At 40.0% G+C, this 20113-nt stretch overlaps 1 protein-coding gene across 3 annotated transcripts in view; it reads left to right on the top strand.

Annotated features, from left to right (window-relative positions):
* SNX5 (sorting nexin 5) overlaps nucleotides 1–20113 on the top strand; it is a 26619-nt gene extending 6506 nt beyond the window's left edge. For all 3 annotated transcript variants that reach the window (XM_042931692.1, XM_042931690.1, XM_042931691.1), the window contains 12 exons: nucleotides 5144–5248; nucleotides 6402–6512; nucleotides 7299–7420; nucleotides 8592–8715; nucleotides 9824–9919; nucleotides 11123–11228; nucleotides 11316–11391; nucleotides 12354–12393; nucleotides 12481–12567; nucleotides 13922–14081; nucleotides 17076–17161; nucleotides 18701–20113. In XM_042931692.1, coding sequence (XP_042787626.1) covers nucleotides 7347–7420; nucleotides 8592–8715; nucleotides 9824–9919; nucleotides 11123–11228; nucleotides 11316–11391; nucleotides 12354–12393; nucleotides 12481–12567; nucleotides 13922–14081; nucleotides 17076–17161; nucleotides 18701–18751 — 900 coding nt within the window. In that variant the 5' untranslated portion in view covers nucleotides 5144–5248; nucleotides 6402–6512; nucleotides 7299–7346 and the 3' untranslated portion in view covers nucleotides 18752–20113. The remainder of the gene's footprint in view (nucleotides 1–5143; nucleotides 5249–6401; nucleotides 6513–7298; nucleotides 7421–8591; nucleotides 8716–9823; nucleotides 9920–11122; nucleotides 11229–11315; nucleotides 11392–12353; nucleotides 12394–12480; nucleotides 12568–13921; nucleotides 14082–17075; nucleotides 17162–18700) is intronic.

Genomic DNA, 20113 nt, shown 5'->3' with positions numbered 1-20113 from the left:
AATAAACAGGTTTTGGTTACCTTTCAGGATAGAAGAAAACTAACAATTGGAATAGCAATACTTGAACCATAAAGAGGGTTTTGGAGGAGGATATGGCATTAGAATTTCTCTAATAGAGCACTTCCTAATGAATTGGAACCATAATACAGTATGTTTCTTAAATATATATTTTTAATGTTTTTATTTATTTTTGAGACAGAGACAGAGCATGAGCAGGGGAGGGGCAGAGAGAGAGGGAGACACAGAATCTGAAGCAGGCTCCAGGCTCTGAGCTGTCAGCACAGAGCCCAATGTGGGGCTCCAACTCACAGAGTGTGAGATCATGACCTGACCTGAAGTTGGATGCTTAACCGACTGAGCCACCCAGGTGCCCCGAGTATGTTTAATAAGTATCATGTGAGGCTTGCTTTCAGAACTAATGCAGATCTAGAGTGTGTTTTCAGCTGAGCATTTTTGGATTTATTTCCTCACAAATAAGTATTGGGTTATGTAAGGTATCCTTACTTTTCTAGCTGAAATAGCCTGTTTCTTGGTTCTTGTGATCAGAATGAAAATCTGATTTACAAGGCAGGCTTCTTGCCTCTGTTTTGGCTCCATGCTGTTGACACCATTCATGGATGACTTGTCATATTGGCCTTCTCCCTGACACAGGTCTTAGTTCTGTAGGCAGTGGGAAGGATAAAGCAAAATCCTTAGGAAAAAGGAACAGTTTGAAGGGAAGACACACTGATGTCGCATGTGCTAGCGTATTCAATTCCTTACTATGTACAGAATAAGTAAGATTTATTTTTATTTTCAAGGTTTTATTTAAATTTTTTAATACTGGTTTCAGGAGTAGAATTTAGTGATTTATCACATATAACACCCAGTGCTCATCACAAGTGCCCTCCTTAATACCTATCACCCATGTAGCCCATCCTCTGCTGCAAAGCTAGTTAGATTTAATGGTTATTCAGCTAGTCCCCATTCTAGCAGAACACAGTTACTGTGGAGATAATTTCTTTTTGTTGTGTCTTGTCGTTTTGGCTGCATGGTGCTAGTTTAAACTGGAGTCTGTAGTCCCCATAACATTGATATTTTCTGTAAGTATTTCTATTCTCCCTGTGGATTCTGAATTTCAGAATCTACCCTTCTGTGTTGTCCAGTCACATAGGTACCTTTTGCCATCTGTAAGCCATTAAACCATTTGAAGAAGGAGCTTTGCACTTGATGCTGTTTGTACCAGAGTGAGTCATAAATGAAATTTGGACCAAAAGTGGTTTTTAGCGGCTCAGAGCTCTGCAGAATTGTCCTGTAACCAGTGTCAGGTGCCCCATCTGTGAAGGTGATGATCAGGTGAGGAAATGCACAGGGATTCTCTATCAGTTTTTCTCCTTTTCAGGTTCTCTTACCACAAAATTTACATTCATAAACTTAAATTCCATTGTTTGAGACTAGGCAAGGTTTTTATTTTATTTTTTTTAAGCTTATTTGAGAGAGCACACAAGCAGGGGAAGGCCAGGGAAAAAGGGAGAGAGAATCCTAAGCACAGCGCAGAGCCTGATATAGGGGCTTAATCTCACAAACTGTAATATGACAATCATGATGTGAGCTGAAATCAAGAGTTGGAACCTTAACTGACTGAGCCACTGGATGTCCTGAGAGTAGATACCTTTTAATTTAAAAAAAATTCTTTTTAATGTTTATTTTTGAGAGAGAGAGAGAGAGACAATGCAAGTGGGGGAGGGGCAGAGAGAGAGAGAGAGACATCAGGGACACAGAAATCCGAAGCAGGCTCCAGGCTGTTAGCTGTCAGCACAGAGCCTGACATGGAGTTTGATCCCATTGACCTCGAGATCATGACCCAAGCTAAGATTGGACACTTAACTGACTGAGCCACCCAGGTGCCCCAGAGAAGATACCTTCTAAATTAACTTCTCAGGAGATACCTGAGGGAACTGGGAAACAGAAAAATTACGTGCCTGCTCTCAGTTCTGCAGTTTGCCTCCTTGCTGATTTAAACAGCCATTTTAGGCATTTTGATATCTGTGGCCCAAGTCAAAGACTGACATGTTGGCCTGCAGTGCTAAATAGTACTCTGAATTCTTACTTGGGATAGGGGATAGAGGTGGGTGAATGGGTGAAAGTATATGAAGTGATGCCATCCACTCCTTATACCCTCCATGCTGGTGATTTATTTAGCACGTACTGTGGCATCAAGCTGTGGAGAGTTCGTTTTGTTGACTAAGAAGAAAGAATGCTGACCTTTTAATCACACTTGGGCTTCCGGAGTCAGGATACAGTGCTGACTTAAAAGCTTTGAACATTTCACAACTTTTTACTCCTTGATGATTTATCTTCAGTATCTGGAGGGTTATATGCTTCAATACAAGAAAGTTGATTTAACTTGTGAATGAGAACTCTTGAGTTGGTGATGGATGACCTGAATGCTTAGAATTTTGCCGGTATCCCTTTTTAGACAACTCTTTATTTAATGCACAAATACAGACTTACTGTGCTATCTGGGCTGTTTTTGTTTGGTTTTTGATGGTTAAGACTATCATGTCAGGTGGTTGGATTTTTGTTTGAATCCCTTCCTGGGGCAGTGTATCCAGGCAAAAATGATTTCTTGCTGAAGAAGCTTGGGTCCTTGATATCCTGCTATGGTGGAAAGTCTTTTGAAACCTTTAGGTGTTTTTGCTATTTCTCTGTGTCCTCATTGCAAAAAATGAAATTTGTATGCTGACAAGAAAGGAAGGCGGTAACATAATAGTCTGGAGTTTTACCTCTGTGTGGTTGAGAGTATAGGAAGAAAGGTGAAACCAGAGTAACTTTTTAAAAAAATGTGTGTTTTTGAGAGAGAGAGACATAGACACAGAATCTGAAGCAGGCTCCAGGCTCTGAACTGTCAGCACAGAGTCTGAGTGCGACTGGAACTCATGGCCTGAGTGGAAGTTGGAAGCCTGATCAACCTAGCCACCCAGGCACCCTGAAACCAAAGTAATTGTTCTGTGGAACAAAAAGCTGTTGGGAAAGTCCATTGTAGCTTTGACTATAGTGCTTAAATGAATTCCATTTACTAGATTACATTCCCCTGGGGTCCTTCAATCCTAATTCACAACGTAGTCTGTGTGCAGTTTGTAGGCTCATAGAGTTTGCTTGGCTTGTAGTGAGCTAAAATGGAATTGTCGGCATGTTAAAAAATTGGCTGGAAACCAGGATTTGTGACTTCTTCAGGAACTGGAATCTTAGGCACCGTAGCAGTTGTTTAAATGCACCTTAGACCTGTTCCAAGGGCTACTCTACCTTTCTAGCAGTATTTCTGGACTCTTTTATACCTGGCCTGCTTTATCTCCTAAACTGCCAGACACAAACATAAGATAGACGGGATGGCCAGTATTCTCTGCAATCAAATTCAGTGTGTATTTTGAGATCTTTTTCAACATATTTGCCCAGTGGTAAGTTAACAGAAGGAAGGAAGCTTTTATCAGAAATGTCAGAGTTGTGATAAAATGAAGTGTCCCTGACCTTGGGGCTTTATCTTTGTTTGCAGAGATCTCATAAATGGACATGTGAAAATTAAGCCAAACAAGCAAATATTTCATAGGAGTCATCAAGAATTCATTTTGAAGAAGTGTTGAGGTTGAGATGTCAGGGACTGTTAAAGTATACTGCGATTTTATTAATATTTGATGTTTGAATCTTATTTCTTAGAGGAGAGCCACTGTTCCAGGGCTGCTGGTTTTTGCAATTTAAAATTTTTCTTTGTTGCAGTGCTTAACGGGAAAGGGGGAGTACTGGCAGCTTTTAAGATAGAAAAGAGAAAGAAATAATCCATGCGTTTTTTTGTGTGTGTGAATCCATTTTTTGGTGTCTTTATAGGCCTGGTTGAACCAGATTTTCTAGTTTCAGAAGTCAAACCTTGGTCTTGAACTTTTTATTTTGAGGCAAAGAATCCACCGGGACATGCATACCTTTGTATTCCCTGTTCTCTCACCTCTTGATGCCAGTCTTCACTTGGCATTCTCCAGGTGAAGTAATCTAGAGTGTTGTGACATGTTATTTCAGCACTAGTTTCCTAGTTGGGTGGAAGAGGGATGAGCTGCTTATGCTGGTGCGCTGTCAGGCCATGTTTGTGTCAAGTCTTCAGATTGACCATCAGCTTGTCTGCTTTAAAAATTAGGAAATTCATTATATTTTAAGTTTAGTTAGTAGGAAAGCATTTTAGCCACTTTTTCACAACAGTGAAGTTCTTCCAGTTTTCTCCCCCCAAATTCTTAAACTGGCAAAAATGTGTTTTGGGGTATTGTTTTCCTCTGAATTACCAACTCACAGAATCAGTTACTTTGGCTTCCAGGGCAGTGTTTTCACACTTGTCCCTCGTGTAACCACAGTGGGATTTTATAATTCACCTCTTGTGTCTAGATTTCTCACCTCTTTGAAACAATCCCTGAATATAAATTGGTTCACTCTTGAGCTGGATTTTTCTTTCTACTCAGGAATCTCATACCACTTTACTGTTGTTCTCTTTGTCTTCTCTTTTCTTAGTTTCTAACTTCTTTCAGTTCTGTGTACTATCGGGTTAATGCCTTTTGAATGTTATTTGTAGTTTGGGCATTTATGTGAGAAGTTCAAGCTTTCATTCTGTCTAGTTCAAGACTTCTTACTAGTACAGTTGAAGTGTTTGGTTAAATGTATTTTTCACATAGACCTAAAATCATGTAGTTGCTTTGTTCAGGTTACATAAATATTTTGGACCTACCTATCTGCAGGTTTCCCCGCAATTTCAAATAAACTTAAGAGATATCTCAGCTGACTTTGTCATAAATGATCTTTTTTTTTTAAATTTTTTTTTAATGTTTATTTATTTTTGAGACAGAGAGAGACAGAGCCTGACCGGGGGAGGGGCAGAGAGAGAGGGAGACACAGAATCTGAAGCAGGCTTCAGGCTCTGAGCTGTCAGCACAGAGCCCGACGTGGGGCTGGAACCCACAGACCGCGAGATCATGACCTGAGCCGAAGTCGGACGCTCAACCGACTGAGCCAGCCAGGCGCCCCAATGATCTTGTATAGAACACCTTTTAATTACTAGCTTACATTTTTAGAAGCATACTTTTTAACACTACAGTGAAATTGAGACTAATAGCCAAAAAATGTATTTCAGCTGAGATCTGTATCTGTGGACCTGAATGTTGATCCCTCGCTTCAGATTGACATACCTGATGCACTCAGTGAGAGAGATAAGGTCAAATTTACAGTGCACACCAAGGTAAGTGACAGAATGACTTCAGTAATCAAAGCAATGTTAGGTTACAGCCTTGTGATTCACAGTGATGAAGAGACATCCTCAACTGAAATGGTTGCTTTTTTTTTTTTTTTTTTTTTTGGCAGTGTAGAACTACTGCTGAGTGAGTACATCCCTCATCTTGCTTGTAGTGAACATCAGATAAATGCTCTTGGTTCAGCATTTTCCACTATGGTGGAGCCCTTGGGCTGTGGGTATTGCTGATATTGTATATACTCTGCTCCATGAGGAAGCTGAACCAGACAAAGTGATACAGGTGGAGCTGCCTACTATACAGAGCACATCTTCCACCTTTGTTTTTAATTAGCATGCATGAGAAGTGTTTGCTTTCTCCGTATTTACTAAATTATTGGCCTTTGCCCCTCCTGTTTCTTGTGATTCAGAACAATTTCCAGAGTTTTAGTTTGACAAAGGCAATATGCTAATCTGAAAAACATGGAAAGTAAATGTAATTTTGCAGAATCCATCCTTTCTGGAACATGTTCAGCCTCCTTTCTCCTTCCATACAAGTTAAAATGTATTGAATGCTTGTCTTATGCCAGGCATTGTTGAAAAGGGTTTATTTACCTTTATTTTATTTATATTTATTTAGTTTATTTATGGATTTTTTTCTCTTTACAACAACTTTATGATGGTATCCTATTATCCCTATTTTACAGATGAGGAAACTGAGCCACATGTTTAAAGAAAGTAAATGGCTGAGGCACAATTTGAATTAGGCAGTTTGATGCTAGATACAGGCCACTTCCGGCATACAGACCTGCTGTCTGTATGTAGGGTCCTCTCCCATGTGGTGTTCTTTTAATACCTTGGTGGCTTGATTAGCATGCCTCACTCAGGAGGCAGTGTGACACCTATGTGATTATATCTACCTATGTGATTATATCTGCCTAAGTTGACCTCAGGTGGAGTTTTGTGAAAAGAATTCCTTACAGAATATGTTGAATCTTAGCTATGATTTTAGTGGGAAGGTCACGTGTTGCTGCTTTTGTTCTTTACTGGGTCTCACTGAGATGTTTTATTATGCCGAATTTTCCCATAGCGCAGCCCAGGAAATCCAAACCACTTTATCAAAAAGTGGTAGTTACCAATTAACTTCTTACTCTGCTCTTTACAGACAACGCTGCCCACGTTTCAGAGCCCAGAGTTTTCTGTTACAAGGCAACATGAAGACTTTGTGTGGCTACATGATACTCTTATTGAAACCGCAGACTATGCTGGGCTTATCGTAAGTGCATTTTAGAAAATCAAACAAGTCAGTTTCTTCTACCTTATTGTTCATTTTGTTTAAAGAGACTTTTACCCACTTTTTATAAGGGGTTGTGAAAACTGATTTCATCTACCAACTAGAGCAGGTGTTATTGGTAAAGGCTAAAAACATGAGAATGGTGTTATAGCTGTGAGGTGAAGCGTAGTCTTATGACCTGTATAAGAGAAGAGGCTAAACGGTTTCATGATTTAAATCTTCCCTATCTTTGGGTTTGGGGTTTCTCTGGTACTTTCAGCCATCAAGAATTGATTTCTAGGAAAACCTCAGTAGTGCTGATGGCGTACATTCAGTAGATTTCTCAAAAGTGTTGTAGTCTGCTCAAGGAGTGAGGGAAGCCTTTGTCTTTGTGTGAACAAAAGTAGTATTGAAGCCTGTGTTTGAGAATATTCTCTTCACTCAAAATTAGAGTTGTTTCCTTTAATATCTAGAGACTAATTTTGATGGTGCTTCATCAACTTCATTTTAGCGCTGATTATAGTATTTACATTTTAAACTTAAATGGAAGCAGGCTGATATTATACCCTATCAGTCATCCATCATAGGTAACCTGAACAAATGCTTGCAGTCTGAGTGCCCAGGTGTGGGGAGGAGATTTCTTTTTTATATGGCCAAAAGGAATCAGGTTAAAAGAAAAACAGAGATTGACCTGTCAGCCCCACTGGGATGGCTGCCTTCTGTGCATAGGCACTGAGTAGAACACCACCAGGACAAGAATACTCTCAAGTTAATCTGCTTCCCCTACAGATTCCGCCTGCTCCTACAAAGCCTGACTTCGATGGCCCTCGAGAAAAGATGCAGAAACTGGGAGAGGGTGAAGGGTCTATGACCAAAGAAGAATTTGCTAAGATGAAGCAAGAGCTGGAAGCGTAAGTGGATTTTCTTGACAGGACGGTGTCTTTTGAGGAAAAAGTGGTGATGTGTACAGAAATCAGGAGAACCTGGCAGCTTTTCCAAAGTATGGCAGTTAATTAGTGGCCCAGTGCTGTCTTGTAGAACTACATTTTGCAGTTTGTACTTTAACTTTGATTCTCTGGGGGCCACTGACACTGGATGGACCCAGTTGTTTCCCCTCATGTAGACCATACTCAGAATGCTGGTCTGGCATAGTGAAGTAAACCTTTGTCTTTATAGATAAAGACTCTCAGGCTGCTGATAATGTACAAAGCCTTACTCCCTGTAGTTTGGTTACTGGAGTTATAACTGAAACTAGATTGCAGTGATGGCTCTTTCAAGGCAGCACTCTGAATAATAATCATATTGATGGTTTGAAAGAAGTCCAGGTTCACAGGAAGCATATTTTAACTTGGTTATAATTTATTTCAAACAAAAATGGATTCTTTATTCTCTATCACGGTTGGGGGTTTGCATTAAAGTTTCTTATGAAATTATTGTACTTCTCTCTTGACTCCCTCCCCCTTCCATAATCAGTGTGGTGCCCGTTTCAACAGCTCTCTTCTGTGCCTTGCCCTACGCATGTCCCTACTCTCTAGGGCCAGTGCTCATACGCCTCCAGGTACTAAGTCATTCCCCGCACATGGCTTGAGTGTCTATCATGGGCTGTTCTGAGCATAAAGCACTGAATGCAGCCAACTGAAGTCCTACCATTGAGAAGTTTAGAGTGATCTTTAATACCTAGATTGAGATGAAGTCACTTTATAATGTCTAATAATTCTAAGGCTTAGTAGATAGACTTCAGTGCTATGTACATGGCTACAGGATTAAAGGGTTTTCATTATTTTACAGAAACCATGTTCTGTGGCTGCTAAATACTAGCACTGATTGCATGTAGGTTTGGACTTTTTGTAGACTTGCTCAACTCTGGTTATACTTTACTTTTGCCCTTCTTTGGGTTCGTTCCACAGATTCCCAATTGGCAAATGCCGTATTACCTAATTAGATATAAAGGTATACCAAAATGTTTTGGTCCAGTTCAGGTGTTTCACTTAGTGGTATGAAGCAGAACAGTGATAACCAGGACCAGTATTGGTCGTTGAGTCGATTGGTGCCAGTTGAATTCCTTGTGTGCTTCTCTTCCAGTGAGTATCTTGCAGTCTTTAAGAAGACTGTGTCCTCTCATGAAGTCTTTCTGCAGCGGCTCTCCTCTCACCCTGTTCTCAGTAAAGATCGCAACTTCCATGTGTTCCTGGAATATGATCAGGATGTAAGGCATTTTTGTTCCATTTCCATGATCCAGTGAAAACACACATGACCATATTTTTAAAAATACGCTTGAAGGGCCCCTGTCTGGCTCAGCTGGTATATAACAGGCGACTCTTGATCTCGGTGTCATGAGTTTGAGCCCCCTGTTGGGTGTAGAGATGGCTTTAAAAAAAATAAAAATAAGACATGCTTGACATATTTTCTGAAAAATTGACTTTTTAAAGTACTGAATTTTTTAATGGCATAATGGAATCCTTTTTTAGATGCTGTTTCCCTCTGCCCCATAGATCCATTGTGTAAGACATTTTTAAAGATGCTGCTTAAAGATTTTTACTTTTTATCCCCCAGTTAATTTTGGGATTATTAAGAGGAATTTTGATTCACATTTTTTTTCTCCTTGGCTACCTGTTTGTTGGAAGGAGTCATATGCTTTGCCCTTTTTTTCCAGTGTTATGTTTTTTATTACTTAATATGAGTGAGGCAAGCCCTGACTTAAAAATTTCCTCAGCATTTTTTTTTTTTAAGTTTGAGAGAGGACAAGCCGTGGTGGGGGTGGAGGGCAAAGAGAGAGAAGGAGAGAGAATCCCAAGCAGGCACTGGTGCTGTCAATGTAGACCTGACACAGGGCTCAGTCTTGTGAACTGTGAGATCATGACCTGAGCTGATACCAAGAATCAGATGCCTGACTGAGCCACCTAGGCATCACACTTCAGCATCTTCTAACCAGTGAGTTTCAATAATTTAAGGATTTAAAGGCCACAAAGACATGCCTGGCTAGCTCAGTCATAGAGCATACAACTCTTGATCTTTGGGTCATGAGTTCAAGCCCCAGGTTGGGTGCAGCGCCTACTTTAAAAAAAATAAAAATAAAGGCCAAGACTTAGTGCTAAGTAGCTTCCCAAAATAACTTTAGGTCATGCTTTTAGAATTATTGCTTGTATTTAGGTTTGGCTGTTTATTCGATATTTTAGATCTAGTGGTAAGATGGAAGTATCTTCTGTGTGTGCCTGTGTTAGTAAACAGTATCACTTAGAATGTATTTAGGGTTTTTTAAAGATTTAGAAAAATGTGTGTGCCATAAACTGTTCTTTTGGATTCCTCCCCCCCAGCTAAGTGTCAGGCGGAAAAATACCAAAGAGATGTTTGGTGGCTTTTTCAAAAGTGTGGTGAAAAGTGCTGATGAAGTCCTTTTTTCTGGAGTTAAAGTAAGTGGCTTTTAGCTGTTGTAGAAAATTCTGACTTCGTGTGAATAGGTGACCTTTTATTTCTTCAGAAGAGCTATTTGGGAAACAAATGGTATTAACTTCACAGAAATGTAAATAGTTTTTTCAGATTTTGGTTATTTTTTATCTACTCATTGAATTTTCACTTATTCTCTTAAAATACCCTATTCTCTCGAGGAGATAAGAACCTTCACACACTTAATTCTTCCATTTTCTCCTTTTCTGTAAACAAAGCAGTTGTTCAATTATTTTTAGAAAGAAAATAAGCTACAGGATTAGTATTTCATGCTATTCTCCAGAACGACAGTGTCCACTTTGGTAGTCTCAGCCACATGCAGCACTTGAGCACTTAGCATGTAGTTACTTAGTATAATTAAAGAACCAGATTTTTAATTTTACCTATGTGTTGGGTTTTAAGAATTTCATAAGAAGAAAAGAATATAAAGTATTAAAAGTAGTTTCACCTCTTTGTTTTTGTTTTTGTTTTTTTTTTTTAATGTGGCTACTAGAGATTTTTTAAATAGCACATGTGGTTCACATACTTCTGTTGGACAGAGCTGTTCTAAAAGACCAAATTGACATACAAGTCTCCCATTTGCCCTGGTGATAATTAATCTCTGACTCCTCAGCCCCCTTCCACTGATGGTTACCATCCACTGAGTTACCATCTTGTGTCTGACTTTTACCACTTTTGTTGAGGGCTTGAGCAGGGAGCCCAGAGTACAGGTGCTGGGTGGAGGGCATTGTCAAAAATTTGTAACTCTAGGACTTCGTCCTTGCCGTGTTTTAAGGTGTGTCGGGCTGTCCTATACCCACACATTGCTGGATGTTTGGCATCCCTGGCTGGTATGCACCAGATTTACCCCCCATACACACAGATGTGGCTAGGTTACAATCTAGGCAAGAACCACTTCTCTACCAGGATTGCTGGATCTTAGTGCCAGAGTTTTCCTGGGCATTGTTGAATGACTCTTCAAAGTGGTTTTCTCTGTTGACGTTTCTTGCCAGCACTTGGGTTTTGCCAATCTTGGGTATGAAATGCTGTTTTGTCAGTTTGGATTTCCCTGATCCATAGAGGTTAAAGTTCTTATGGATGAACTTAGGTCCTTAATGTTTCTTTTGATACAAAATACATTCATATTCTTAAGAGTTTTGCTTCTTAAATATCTTCTTTTCCTCTTTTAGGAGGTAGATGACTTCTTTGAGCAAGAAAAGAATTTCCTCATTAACTATTATAATAGGATCAAGGATTCATGTGCAAAAGCTGACAAAATGACCCGATCTCATAAAAGTAAATACCATTTACCCACTAGCCACCTTAGCTTTGCTCAGTGTGCCAGCTTTGTTCATATAAAAAGAGCTGTCCTTATTTCTGCAGATGTTGCAGATGACTATATCCACACTGCAGCCTGCCTGCATAGCCTGGCTTTAGAAGAGCCCACGGTCATCAAAAAGTAAGTTTTTCTTGGAAAAGCATTTTCCCTTTCCGTTAGTCAAAAACTCCTGGGTGGTATAATGAATAATGACTATAATAATTTCACTTCTGCTTTTGAGTGCCAGCTCATCAAGAGTAGATGATTGTCTCCAGCACTCAAATCTTATCTACCCTATGAATGTAGACAGATTTAAGGTGTTTGTTGGGGACTCGGGGCACTTCTTACCAAACATGGTAGCTGTTGTCAAAGCCTTTATTTTTGTCAAACTGTCTCCATTTTTTAATTGATTTGCTTTAATTTTGGAGTTGTCTCTGAATGAAGTTTGCTTTGTATGTTCTGTGGCAAATGGTGCTTTGTCTGGTAATGTCCTGGACTTAACATTTGTTTTGGTTAAGGTGGTCCTAAGGGTAATGCAATGACCCCAGTCAGATTTTTGAGCTTTTTTATATGAACTTTTCACAGTTTCTCCATCCTGAGCATTTCTGATGTGAGATTGTATTCTACTTAACACCTAGGGCTTGGTATAACAGGTATAACATTTCTGATTTGAAGGTGGAAGTCAGGCTAATAGCAGAACCCAGGTGAAATAGTAGCTTTTTGTTTTGTTTTAAATAGTATATTTATGGCTTTGGGATACCCATGGTAGTGGCTCTTTAGAACCTGCCCTTGGTTAACACAGCTTTGGCATTGGTTAAAGACTATCTTGGGACATGGTTTCTGCATGGCAAGGTGGCTGAAGGGGTGGCAAGAGAGGCTGATACCCATGAGTGTGGCACTGTCCGTGTGTGCTCAGTTCTGTAACCGTCCTCACTACTAGATTGCGCCAATTGGTGATGAAAGTGCTACTTTGATAAACTGATTGTAAAGCACTAAAGGCTAGGACTCCTGCATTTACTCATTCATGTCTTAAGAGTATTGATAAGGTCCTGTTTCATACATGATTTTAAGACCTTCTGCCAAAATCATGTGTATATTTTCAGGTACCTTTTGAAGGTTGCTGAGCTATTTGAAAAGCTTAGGGTAAGGATTTCTATATTGGTCTTCATAATATTTTATAATCTGTAGATGTCTGCTTAGGTGATGGTGACTTTTACTTTTTTTTAATAGAAAGTAGAGAGTCGAGTCTCCTCAGATGAAGATTTAAAGCTGACGGAACTTCTCCGATACTACATGCTCAACATAGAGGCTGCTAAGGTAAGTAAGACAGGAGTTCCTGCATTGGAGTAATTCGGGACCACCTTGCCAAACTGAGAGACATTTGAATTACCATTAATTGAGTTCATTCAGGAATAGCAAGGGATTTGCAGTTTGGGGAAACACATGCTATAGCAAGGTACAGGCAAGTCTGTTCAGTGTTTGGGCTGGGCTTGTATTTAGGAGAGTGAAAAAGGGATGTCCAGCCAGAGTCCAAGCAGTAATCCTTTGGCTTGTATTACTTAAGAGCAGTAGGGGTGATGCTGAGTTGATCAGATAGTAATTTGGGGGATCGTAGGATATTGGATATGGGTGTAACTGAACACACACCAAAAGGGCTATTTCTGAAGGAGAAAAGGTTTTGGGGTTTGTGAGTGTTTATTGAATTGCAGTTACTGAGTCATAAACCATTACTTACCAAAGGCAAGACTAAGTGGTAAGCAGAATGACCATTGGGAACGAAACATGGATTCACTGGGCATAACACTAAACAAAAATATTTAAATTACTCCTGCTGAATCAGGCAATGTAAAATTAGGGAAAATAATCATTAGGAAGTAGGAATTCATTATTTTCCTTATAGTCATTTTATTTTATTTTATTCATTTGTCTTTTGGCATGTTTCCTGAGTCTTCTATTTGGATTTTTTTTTTTTTTTTTTTTTTTTTTTTTTTTTTACATTAGATTGTATCTCATTTTCTATTTTAATGGACTTAAGAGCTGATGATAAACACAGATTTTTTGAGTGAACACAAGAACACATAATTGTATGTTGAATCTCACATATCTATCAGATTTTAAATATGGAGGTAACTTGTACTTTGCCATAGGTTGCAAATAGTCTTTATTTCAAATGAGAGCCTGGGGTTAGACTCCTCAAGGCAGGACTTGTGGGGCAGGGTTAGAGGAAGGTTCTTCCTGCCTCACTGCCTAGTTGTGTTCTAGCAGTATCACTGGATGCACCCAGTAGTGCCTGCCTGTGTTTCAGTAGAAGGTGGTTAATTTTCTGAACTTGCTTTCCGTGACTGAATCAACTAAAAAAAAAATCCTTTAGTTTTCACTGTTGGGTTTTTTTTCTTGATCCATATAAAGAATTCCAAAACCTCTCGACAATGCCATAAGAATTGCTGTTCCCAGCCTAATCTTGAGATTAAAGAAAACATAAAAACATGGGAGGGGAAGGTAGAAGTGGATTAGATTGTTGCCATCTGACATTTCAGGCAGTGCACTGACATCCACGGTACTTGGGCTGGTTTTTAGAGTGGTTCAGGTACTTAGTCTTCCTGTTGTGTTCTCTGGCGATTTTTCAGGATAAGTTTAACTACCATGTCCTTTCTGTTAATTTTCTTCTCAGGATCTCTTATACAGACGCACCAAAGCCCTCACCGACTATGAGAACTCAAACAAAGCATTGGATAAGGCCAGGTTGAAAAGCAAAGATGTCAAGTTGGCTGAGGCACACCAGCAAGAATGCTGCCAGAAATTTGAACAGCTCTCTGAATCTGCAAAAGAAGGTTGAGCAGGGCTATTCTTTACTTTTTGCTTTTTATTTGGAAATAATTCAAGCTCACAGAAAAGTTGCACAGAAAGTAAAAAGAACACCCATATATTCTTTACTTGGAGTCACCTAGCTGTCTAGTTTGCCCCTTCTGCTTCGTCTCTTGCACGTGCACCCATGCTGCCACGTTTATGTTTATAAATACACGTGGGGTGGTCTTTTTTAGCCATTTGAGATTAAGTTGTATGTATTATGGTCCTTTTATCCCTAAGCTTTGTTGAGTATTTGTCTTACATCCATATAGTACACTTACCCACTTTGGTAAACTTTAATACAACACACTCCAACCTGCTCTCTCTATTCTCGTCTTATTGTTGGCCCTAATAATGGCTTCCTGTCTGGGGTTGCCATTAGGTTACCATTGCTCTTGTGTCTCCTCTAATTTGGAAGGAACCCTTCTCAGGCCCCCACCCCTTCACCTTTTTTAAAATGACATTTGCCTTTTTGGAGACCATAGTCTCTACAAACAGTGTTCTTCGTTTTCAGATGGTCTATTTCTGCAACGAATAGGTTCTAGTTATGCATTTCCAACAGAATATTCTGTGAGTAATGTGTCTTTCGGGTGTCACATCTGAAGGCATGTTCTGTTCGTTTTCTCCTCATTTGTGGTGTTAATTTCTTTGCTGTATAGTTAATACCCACGTCACTAATCAACTGTGTGAGGAGACCATTTAAAAACCCTGTAGATAGTTTCTCCCTAAATTTAGACTGTGTTGAGTCTTGCCTGAGCCAGCTCCTACTGTGCTGGTTGCAGAAAGATGATTCCCTGCTCCCCAGTTCTAGTGTTCTCTTCCCAAGCCTTTGGCATCATCATCATCCATTAAGCACAAGCCTTCTCTTCTTTTGCACATTTCCTTTCTTGTCATTGTTAGTCATGGGTTTCTAGTTTTGAAAATAGTTTTTAAATTCATTCTTGTAGTCCATTATTTTGGCGCTCAATTTGTCCAGACTTAGGGGGAAGCACCTTTAAGTTGGCATGTCCTATATCTTCTCTAGCCCTAGAAATCACCATTTCTTCCAGAAGTGTAGGTTCTGTTTAGTTACAGAATTGTGACAAGATTAGGGTGTTGAGTGTGCTCATTTCTCCTGGGGTGTCTCTCTAGGCCCTTCAGGAGACAGAGCCAGGAAATGGAGGGGTGCGTAACTGTCTCCAGGAGTCATGGTGGCGATACAGTTCCAGTCCACAGCCGCAGGGTTCTTTTTTGCCTTATCTCATTCCAGAGTAGGGGGGATTATGGCTTAACTTTATTGGGAGATAGTGTTCCATTTCCACAGAACAGGAGTGTAAATTGTAGTCTTTTCCTTATTAGGCGCGGGGCGGAGGGATGGGGTGGTCTAACCTGCAGTTCTCAGGAGCCATGGAACATGCTAGAGCAAAAGTCAAGAATGTGTCTTCCTGTCTACCTGTAATTATAGTGGTAACTGTACTTGATTCACTCCCACACCTTGGCTTTCTGTGACAAATCCCTAGCTCATTTTAAGACTGTTTTCTCAGAATTCCCCCTCTCCCCACACCTTTGGTTCCAAAATCCAGGCATATCTGAAAACATCCTGATACTAGCAATAAGCAATAGAGTTCTTGTCCTTTGTTTTGTCTTGGCTTATGTTTTCAGTACTATAACTTAGCTGTAAGGGACAGAGCTTCTCTGTACAGAAATCTTGCAAAAGCCATGCCGATATGCTCATGTGGCCGTCTTTTGGATTCTTTTGAGGGAACCTTCTTTCTGCCATAGTAAAATAAATTCTTGTCCTTTGTTTAATTAGCTAATTTTAGGTTTTTTGAGAACAAACTTCAAAACTATGGAGTTGAAATCTTAGATTATTATGTAGGTCAAAGTTTGGTAGCTCTGACAATTTTAGAGAGGATTAAGGAAAAACTACAAAACTTTAAAGTGGTGCCAATTTAGGCCTGTCCTGATTGCCTAAGCTTTGTCCATGTGTTGTTGGATTTTTATCCTCTTTATTCAAAGTGTAAGCCTGGGTGTACTATATTTGAAAGTACAGTGTTCTGTAGGATACTGCGATGAATGGATCTTAACCTGTTTACCTCTGATCCGAGTTCTTTCTAAACTTCATAGCTGAACTGATGAGTTAGTTGAATGAGCACGGTACAAGTGATCGTGTGGGCAGGCATCATGGGTGGTCTGACAGGTTAGTGTTGAGTCCTGGTCCTGGGTGCAGGCCTAGAGGCGGGAGGTGAGTTTATCTGGACATCCGGAAAGACCTGTTTACTATATCCAAGGTAGTGTTACTAACTTATTGTAAGTGTTCTTGCAAGTTTTTACTTTTTCATGTGGCTGCTTTCGTATTTCTTTTGGTTAGTGCTGCACAGACCTGATACAGTATGTTTGCTCTTGAGGACTAGAGCACCAGCTTGATCTGGGAGATTTGAGCAAAGGAGTGGTGGTTCTCACTCGTGGAAAGAATCTGAGGGAGGAAGTACTTATTTTTGGCTTACCCTGATTTCTAATGGGGCAATAGTCCTGAACAGCATTTGGCAATAGAAAGAATAGATGTAAAGGTGGCCTGTTGTACAGATCACATCCACAGAGAAGCTGTCTGAACATGAGTGGTCATTTGAAAGTTTAAAAATAATCGTTTAAAATAGTCATTGGCGCAGGTATGTATGACTCACGACCTCTCCCGGCCCTCTTTCCACAAGCCCTGGGAGTTAGAGGTTTGGGGCAAGACTGACCATTTCAGAGATTCTCCTAAGTAGTCCGTGGCATTATCTGGATTTTGATGTTCAGTGATTGAGTGCGGTGTTCATTTTAAAGGCAGTGGCAGGCACGTTACTACGTTGTCCGTAAAATGTCAGGTGTGTGTCCCAATCACTGAGGTAATAAAAATGTGAGAAAATGTGTGTATCAAAGCTTTGAAGATTGTAAGAATGATATTTGGAAGTTAAAGATGCAAATTGTTCAGCTTTTGTTGGTAAACTCTTTTGCAGAACTAATCAACTTCAAACGAAAGAGAGTGGCAGCATTTAGAAAGAATCTAATTGAAATGTCTGAACTGGAAATAAAGCATGCCAGGGTAAGTGTTTTCCTTCACATTAAGCCAGAAGCTTTTTAGGGTTCAAGTTCTTTCCCAGTTCACTGTCCCAGTGTCATCAGGCAGATGGGGTTTGCTTTGTGTGTGTGTTTTTAATACTTATTTTTAAGCGAGTGTGCATGAGCAGGGGAGGGTCAGAGGGGAGCGGGGCAAGGGCAGGCTCCACCCTGACAGCAGTGAGCCCATGTGGGGCTTGAACTCATAAACTGCAAGATCATGACCTGAGCTGAAGTTGGAAGTTCAACTGACTTGAGCCACCCAGGCGCCCCTGCGTGTGGTTTTAATCTGTAATGTAGGTGGGAGTTGTTGGAATATTTTTTTCTGCTTGCAAGCCAAAATTCTATAACTTATTGATGAAATACTGCTTTTGAGAAGAAGATATACTTGTCTTCTGATGCTAATTTCTTTTTTGTTTAGGAAGGAAAAACTTCCTTGAATATTTAATGTCTAGCTTAATTTAATACAGAAAAATGGAGAACAGTGATCCTCAATGTTAGATACACGTTAGAGTCTACTTAAGGAGCTTTTAAAGACATTTTGGTGCACAGACCAATTCACTCAGTTTCTGGGCATGGCTTTTTCGGTGGTTCGTGGATACAGTTGAGTTTGAGCACCAGAAATGCTGTAAGGCCCAAGACAACAGGGTCAGCAGAGAGCCACTGGTGAAGGGGGAGGAGTCACTGGCCAGTTGTCATTGGTTAAGCAGGAAGACCTTGAACATATGTGTGTATTTTGAATTTCTTAGACTGTAACATTTACTTCTTAAGTCCAAGTCCTGTTGTGTATGAACTTTTAAATTGGGGTTTTAGAGTGTCATGTATACATAGATCATAACTGTAACATTCTGGACCTTTTTAAAGTTTATTTATTTGAGAGAGAGAGAATGTAAGGGAGGGGTGGAGGGGAGGTGGAGGGAGGGAATCCCAAGCAGGCTCCATGCTGTCAGTGCAGAGTCTGATGCAGGGCTCAATCTCCCAAACTGTGAGATTGTGACGTGAGCCGAGATCAGGAGTTCAACCAACTGAGCCACCCAGGTGCCCCTCATTTCTTTTAAAATGAGAACTTTTCTAAAGCAATTTGTGCTAGGTCCTATATGAATATTTATCATTTATAATCTCACTCATGAAAATTTGTAGCAACTTTTTATCTGGTCTTTCCAAGGCCTTCAACTTCAAAGAACAACTCTTAGATAGCATTTAGGTTAAGTCACAGTAAGCAGAATTGGTGTGAGTGCATTGAGAGCAGACCTCGGGTGGGGGGAGGTGCTGGATGGCCACCACTACCTTCAGTGGTGAGCCTCTCCAGGCTGCAGTCCCAGACCCTCAGAGGGGAGGAACTTGACAACATGAAATTGGTGTGCAGGTTGTGATTTAATAAAGAATAGGACCAACCCGGTTTGGCAGGCTTCAAATCTCTTGTGAAAAGCTTTAAGTTGGTGGGTTTGAGTTTACTTCTTACAGATATGTAGGAGGTCTGGAATGTAAAACGATTCATTGGTCTACCTTGACTTCTTTCTTCCAGAACAATGTCTCCCTCCTGCAGAGCTGCATTGACTTGTTTAAGAACAACTGATCTGCCTTTTCTCTGAATGAAGGACACAAATGTGAAAGAAAGCCAGCGTCACTTGCACTTAAATCATTACCACAGAAGATTTATTACCTTTGACTTTAGTTTAAAATTATGTGAATAAATATTTTGATTTCTAAAAATCTTAACACTTAACCATGTTGGTTTAAAAATACTTCTATTGCATGCTACTTGGACATAACTAATCCTTTCCTTACGCATTTAATACCTCAAAGTGGGCAGAATCTAAATGCTGGGTTCTCCTGTAAATTTGTCTTTAGTTCTTAAAGAGTGCAGGAAACATGTGCCTTCTGGAAACAAGTATAAGCAGTTGCCTGGCACATGTTGTCTCACTGTTTCATGTGCCCATGTTCCTACAATTTAGAGTAGGTGCCAATTACAGCAAATAAGTCAGCTGCTTGTTACAGGTAACAGAGACATTCCATTCCTTAATTAAGGTGATTTGTTTTCTCCCTTCTTATGGTTCTTCAGTCACCTTAAGTGATTGCACTGTAACAGGAGCAAGATCTCATTTGTCTTTATATACCATTTGCAGCTTCATTTTTTGGTAGTTTGGTAAATATTTGAGGGGAGAGAAGTATCTTAAGGTTATAAAAAACAAATAATATGGCCTATTTTAGAAGATGGCCATTCTACATTAAGAAAGATGTGAATCCCTTCCCTGACCATAGGGTGTGTGTGTGTGTGTGTGTGTGTGTGTGTGTGTGTGTGTGGACTTTTTATAAAGTGTATAATAAAATAATAAATCATGTTACCACATGGAGTGTTTTTGTGGAAAACAAGGCCCAAGTTGCCCCAGGACTGCAGTTGGTGCTCGCTTTTGATGGTGGTGAGGGCTTCAAGGTCTCTGCCCACATCTTCCTGGCCTCTGTTCTAATATTCATGTCTCTTGAGACTATTAATGGCCAGTTTTTTGGAAGGTCCTCAGATCTGCTCATGGTTTGATTCAGGTTTGCATTTTTTTGACTGGCTCAGAAAAGATGTGTCTATCCTATATTTGGTGATGACTGAGCACTTAAGGTAGTGCCTGCCATGTTCCCCCGTGAAGTTTCACATCTTAACCTTTGTAGTTAACTATTGGGAAGAGACTTGGAGACTGTGAGAGGTTTACCCACCATGTTTATTCTCTGTTCTTTAATTAGTTATAACTGGTATGAGGGTTGCAGAACACTGATATTTGAACACCATTGGGAGCATTTTTCTTTCATTGGCATCGGAAGTGTCACCTCCCCATCTGCCACTTTAAAATTAGCCAGGTACCTAAGTTTACTAAACGGGCCAGACGGTACCTTCTTCAATCACATTTGGGAAGCATGGTGCACAAAATGAATAAAGTAGTATGACTCT

This window comes from Panthera leo, chromosome A3 (assembly GCF_018350215.1).
Source record: "Panthera leo isolate Ple1 chromosome A3, P.leo_Ple1_pat1.1, whole genome shotgun sequence".
Lineage (NCBI taxonomy): Eukaryota > Metazoa > Chordata > Mammalia > Carnivora > Felidae > Panthera > Panthera leo.
The sequence above is the reverse complement of the archived record's forward strand: the minus strand, read 5'-3'. Positions and strand labels throughout refer to the sequence as shown.